The sequence below is a fragment of the Centroberyx affinis genome, unplaced genomic scaffold (genome assembly GCF_046629955.1).
Source record: "Centroberyx affinis isolate AG114_WGS23_722 - 3 ecotype Tasmania unplaced genomic scaffold, CSIRO-AGI_Caff_v1 ptg007341l_1, whole genome shotgun sequence".
In the NCBI taxonomy this organism is placed as follows: Eukaryota; Metazoa; Chordata; class Actinopteri; order Beryciformes; family Berycidae; genus Centroberyx; species Centroberyx affinis.
Window position 1 is genome coordinate 32,501 of NW_027283704.1, and position 5,000 is coordinate 37,500.

Here is a 5,000-nt window from a genome sequence, read left to right on the forward strand (position 1 = left end):
CACACACACACTGAAACACACAGACACACACTGAAAGATACACACACACACACACACACTGAAACACACACACACTGAAACACACAGACACACACTGAAAGATACACACACACACACACACTGAAACACACACACTGAAACACACACACTGAAACACACACACACACTGAAACTCACACACACAGTCCCACCCTGTCTGTTCTCCTAGTTTCCATGGTAACGGCTGTCATGGTCAGGTCTTTACTAAGGAGTGAATCCTCCTCTGGAACAGAGAGGATCTTTGTTTGGACCAGCAGACCACCTCTGTTGTCATGGTTACCTGGGGGGCGGGGGTGATGTAACCTGAGCACTGGGTGTAAGTTTCTATCCCATAAACAACATGTGTTGCCATGGTTACCTGCAGCCTGACAGCTGTCTGGCCTGCCTGTCGCCATGGAAACGGAAACAGATCAGGGGTCGAAATTCATCTTTTATCTTTTGATCTCTGCTTCACATTCACACTGGAGCTGACAGTACAGCACAGTCTGGACTGGTCTGTCTGCCTGGTCTGGGCTCTACTGGTCTCTACTGGTTTCCCCTGGTCTCTACTGGTCTCCCCTGGTCTCTACTGGTCTCCCCTGGTCTCTACTGGTTTCCCTTGGTCTCTACTGGTCTCCCCTGGTCTCTACTGGTTTCCCCTGGTCTGTCCAGTACAGCAGCTGTACCTGAAGGCCCGGACGTGCTTCATCAGTCTCAGCCAGAGGAAGATGATGGTGACGGAGAACAGGCGGAGGCTGGCGGTGTGCAGAGCGCCGGACGGCAGGAAGACGGCGGCGATGTGAACGCTGAACGCCGCGGCGAGCAGAACGTAGACCAGCCAATCAAACACGTTCCTGACAGGAAGTTCATCCAACTTTATTTCTACAGCAGAATAAACTGCCAGTAAACTATGACCTGGCAGCAGACACACTGTGTGTGTGTGTGTGTGTGTGTGTGTGTGTGTGTGTGTGTGTGTGTGCGTGCGTGTGTGTGTGTGTGTGTGTGTGTCTCTGTGTGTGTGTGTGTGTGTGTGTGTGTGCGTGTGTGTGTGTGTGTGTGTGTGTGTCTCTGTGTGTGTGTGTGTGTGTGTGTGTGTGTGTGTGTGTGTGTGTGTGTCTCTGTGTGTGTGTGTGTGTGTGTGTGTGTGTGTGTGTGTGTCTCTGTGTGTGTGTGTGTGTGTGTGTGTCTCTGTGTGTGTGTGTGTGTGTGTGTGTGTGTGAGTGTGTGTGTGTGTGTGTGTGTGTGTCTCTATGTGTGTGTGTGTGTGTGTGTGTGCGTGCGTGCGTGCGTGCGTGTATGTGTGTGTGTGTGTGTGTGTGTGTGTGTGTGTGTGTGTGTGTGTGTGTGTGTGTGTGTCTGTGTGTGTGTGTGTGTGTGTGTGTGTGTGTGTGTCTCTGTGTGTGTGTGTGTGTGTGTGTGTGTGTGTGTGTGTGTGTGTGTGCGTGTGTGTGTGTGTGTGTGTGTGTGTGTACCACAGGTCCTGGCGGTAGCTCCCTCTCATCCTGTGGATCTGTCTGGTTTGGTCCTGAAGGAAAAGTTTCTCCTGCACAGAAACAACAGAAGAGCAGAAAATGACAACACATACAAAAATAGAATAATAATAACAGCCAATAATAGTAAATTAGTCAATAATACATTTGGAACAAATAACAAATAAATATAAACATGAGTTTACAGATAAAATATTTGATTTAGCTAGCAGGTTGTTCCACAGTATAATGTATTACTACTACTACTATTACTAGGCTACTACTACTACTACTAATACTACTACTACTACCACTACTACTACCACTATTACTGCTAATACTGATAGTGTTTTCACAGCGTTCTCACAGTGTTCTCACAGTGTTTTCACAGTGTTCTCAGAGTGTTCTCACAGTGTTCTCACAGTGTTCTCACAGTGTTCTCACAGCGTTCTCACAGTGTTCTCACAGTGTTTTCACAGTGTTCTCAGAGTGTTCTCACAGTGTTTTCACAGTGTTCTCAGAGTGTTCTCACAGTGTTTTCACAGTGTTCTCAGAGTGTTCTCACAGTGTTTTCACAGTGTTCTCAGAGTGTTTTCACAGTGTTCTCAGTGTTCTCACAGTGTTCTCAGTGTTCTCACAGTGTTCTCACACTGTTTTTACAGTGTTCTCAGAGTGTTTTCACAGTGTTCTCAGTGTTCTCACAGTGTTTTCACAGTGTTTTCACAGTGTTCTCAGAGTGTTTTCACAGTGTTCTCAGTGTTCTCACAGTGTTCTCAGTGTTCTCACAGTGTTCTCACACTGTTTTTACAGTGTTCTCAGAGTGTTTTCACAGTGTTCTCACAGTGTTCTCACACTGTTTTTACAGTGTTCTCAGAGTGTTCTCACAGTGTTCTCACAGTGTTCTCACAGTGTTCACACAGTGTTCTCACAGTGTTCTCACAGTGTTCTCACAGTGTTTTCACAGTGTTTTCACAGTGTTCTCAGAGTGTTCTCAGAGTGTTCTCACAGTGTTCTCACAGTGTTTTCACAGTGTTCTCAGAGTGTTCTCACAGTGTTCTCACAGTGTTTTCACAGTGTTCTCACAGTGTTCTCAGAGTGTTCTCACAGTGTTCTCACAGTGTTCTCAGAGTGTTCTCAGAGTGTTTTCACAGTGTTCTCAGAGTGTTTTCACAGTGTTCTCAGTGTTCTCACAGTGTTCTCAGTGTTCTCACAGTGTTCTCACACTGTTTTTACAGTGTTCTCAGAGTGTTTTCACAGTGTTCTCAGTGTTCTCACAGTGTTTTCACAGTGTTTTCACAGTGTTCTCAGAGTGTTTTCACAGTGTTCTCAGTGTTCTCACAGTGTTCTCAGTGTTCTCACAGTGTTCTCACACTGTTTTTACAGTGTTCTCAGAGTGTTCTCACAGTGTTCTCACAGTGTTCTCACAGTGTTCTCACAGTGTTCACACAGTGTTCTCACAGTGTTCTCACAGTGTTCTCACAGTGTTTTCACAGTGTTTTCACAGTGTTCTCAGAGTGTTCTCAGAGTGTTCTCACAGTGTTCTCACAGTGTTTTCACAGTGTTCTCAGAGTGTTCTCACAGTGTTCTCACAGTGTTTTCACAGTGTTCTCACAGTGTTCTCAGAGTGTTCTCACAGTGTTCTCACAGTGTTCTCAGAGTGTTCTCAGAGTGTTTTCACAGTGTTTTCACTGTTCCTGTACGCAGACGACTCAGCTCAGCTCCAGGAAAGGCTTAGCGAACAGCTGACTAACATCAGTGTACGGCTCTCTGATAATAAACTCTCCTCACACCTTGGGAAAACTGAATCAATACTGTTTGGCTCCAAACCCAGATTAAACAAAGCTAAGGATTTCAAAATACATTTTAAGGGTAATGACATCTCCGTTAAAACATCTGTCAATTACTTGGGCTGTACACTTGACGGCAATGCAGGGGGAGCAGGTACGGCCCAGAAAGTGGTAGGAAAAGTGAACGCCAGAACTAAGTTCTTGGCCAAGTCAGTGTTCCTGGACAGGGAAAGTCGGAAACTCGTGGCATCCAGCTTAATCCAATGCCACTTTGATTACACTAGCACATCCTGGTACTGTAGTCTTCCCAAGCTGTGGAAGATAAAACTTCAGGTCTCCCAAAATAAACTGATCAGAGTGCTCCTAGGTGTCGGTCCACGAGAACACATAGGGAGGAACCAGTTCATGCAGCTAAACTGGCTCCCTGTGGAGTCCAGAGTGACACAGTTAAAACTCTGTCAGGTTCACAAAATTGTAAATGGTGTAGCTCTAAATAACTTATTAAATTTCTTCCCGCAGGTCAGAGAGACTCACAGGCACAACACCAGGTCTAGTGTAGCAAATCTGACGCTGGTAAGGATCAGGAGCCAGATGGTAAAAGGTCTTTCAGATACTCGGGTGCCCAGGATTAGAAAAAGGTTCCTAACAGCATTAAACAGACTACAAACCCAGTCACGTTTAAGGCAAAACTGAAACACTGGCTTTTCTCAGTGTTCTCACAGTGTTCTCACAGTGTTTTCAGAGTGTTCTCATTGTGTTTTCAGTGTTCTCACAGTGTTCTCACAGTGTTTTCAGACTGTTTTCAGACTGTTTTCAGACTGTTTTCAGTGTGTTCTCATTGTGTTTTCAGTGTGTTTTCAGAGTGTTTTCACAGTGTTCTCATTGTGTTTTCAGAATGTTCTCAGAGTGTTTTCACAGTGTTCTCATTGTGTTTTCAGAGTGTTCTCAGAGTGTTCTCAGAGTGTTCTCAGAGTGTTCTCACAGTGTTCTCAGAGTGTTCTCAGAGTGTTCTCACAGTGTTCTCAGAGTGTTCTCAGAGTGTTCTCAGAGTGTTCTCACAGTGTTCTCAGAGTGTTCTCACAGTGTTCTCAGAGTGTTCTCAGAGTGTTTCTGTGTTTCTGACCTCGGGCCACATGGGATGGCAGCAGCGCAGGTCGTCGTCGACGCGTCGCTCGGCCCAGCGCCGCCACCGCAGCAACTTCCTCCTGGAGCCGCAGATGTCCTGCACCTCCCGCAGCACCTCCTCCAGGGTGAGGAGCAGGGCGAGGAGCACCACCAGCACCCGCCACCAGTCCTGCAGACAGGAGCAGGGTCAGTCCTGCTGGGAAAACACTATGAGGAAGAAAGGCATTCTGGGATACATGAACACCTCCAGCACTGCTAACTTCTCTCTGTCTGAGTTTAACACCAACAGGGAAATGTTCTTTAAGTTTCGTGGTGCTGAGAACTGGAACGAGTTTCCATCGCACATTAAAGGAAAAGTTAACCCACATCTGCCATGATCTGGAAATATAGGAATCATTTAGATTTATTAATTGGGTTTTTGTTGCTGAACCTCTTCTGCCATGTGTTTTAGTTTGTACTGGTTTGTTGTTGAGGAAACTGTTGGCTGAGAGTTTTTAAACTGTGCCATCTATCTCACTTTCTATTGACGACTAAACTAAACCAAACCAAACCAAAACAAACCAAACCAAACCAAAACAAACCAAACCAAACCAAACCAAAC

At 45.8% G+C, this 5,000-nt stretch overlaps 1 protein-coding gene across 1 annotated transcript in view; it reads right to left on the reverse strand.

The window, feature by feature from the left end:
- The window catches only part of LOC139639477 (transient receptor potential cation channel subfamily A member 1), a 17,688-nt gene that overhangs the window by 7,611 nt on the left and 5,077 nt on the right, over nt 1–5,000 (reverse strand). Inside the window, exons 7-9 of the mRNA XM_071513577.1 lie at nt 4,398–4,568; nt 1,491–1,561; nt 705–872 (exon numbers count right to left, since the gene is read on the reverse strand). Of these exons, the coding sequence (XP_071369678.1) occupies nt 705–872; nt 1,491–1,561; nt 4,398–4,568 (410 nt within the window). The remainder of the gene's footprint in view (nt 1–704; nt 873–1,490; nt 1,562–4,397; nt 4,569–5,000) is intronic.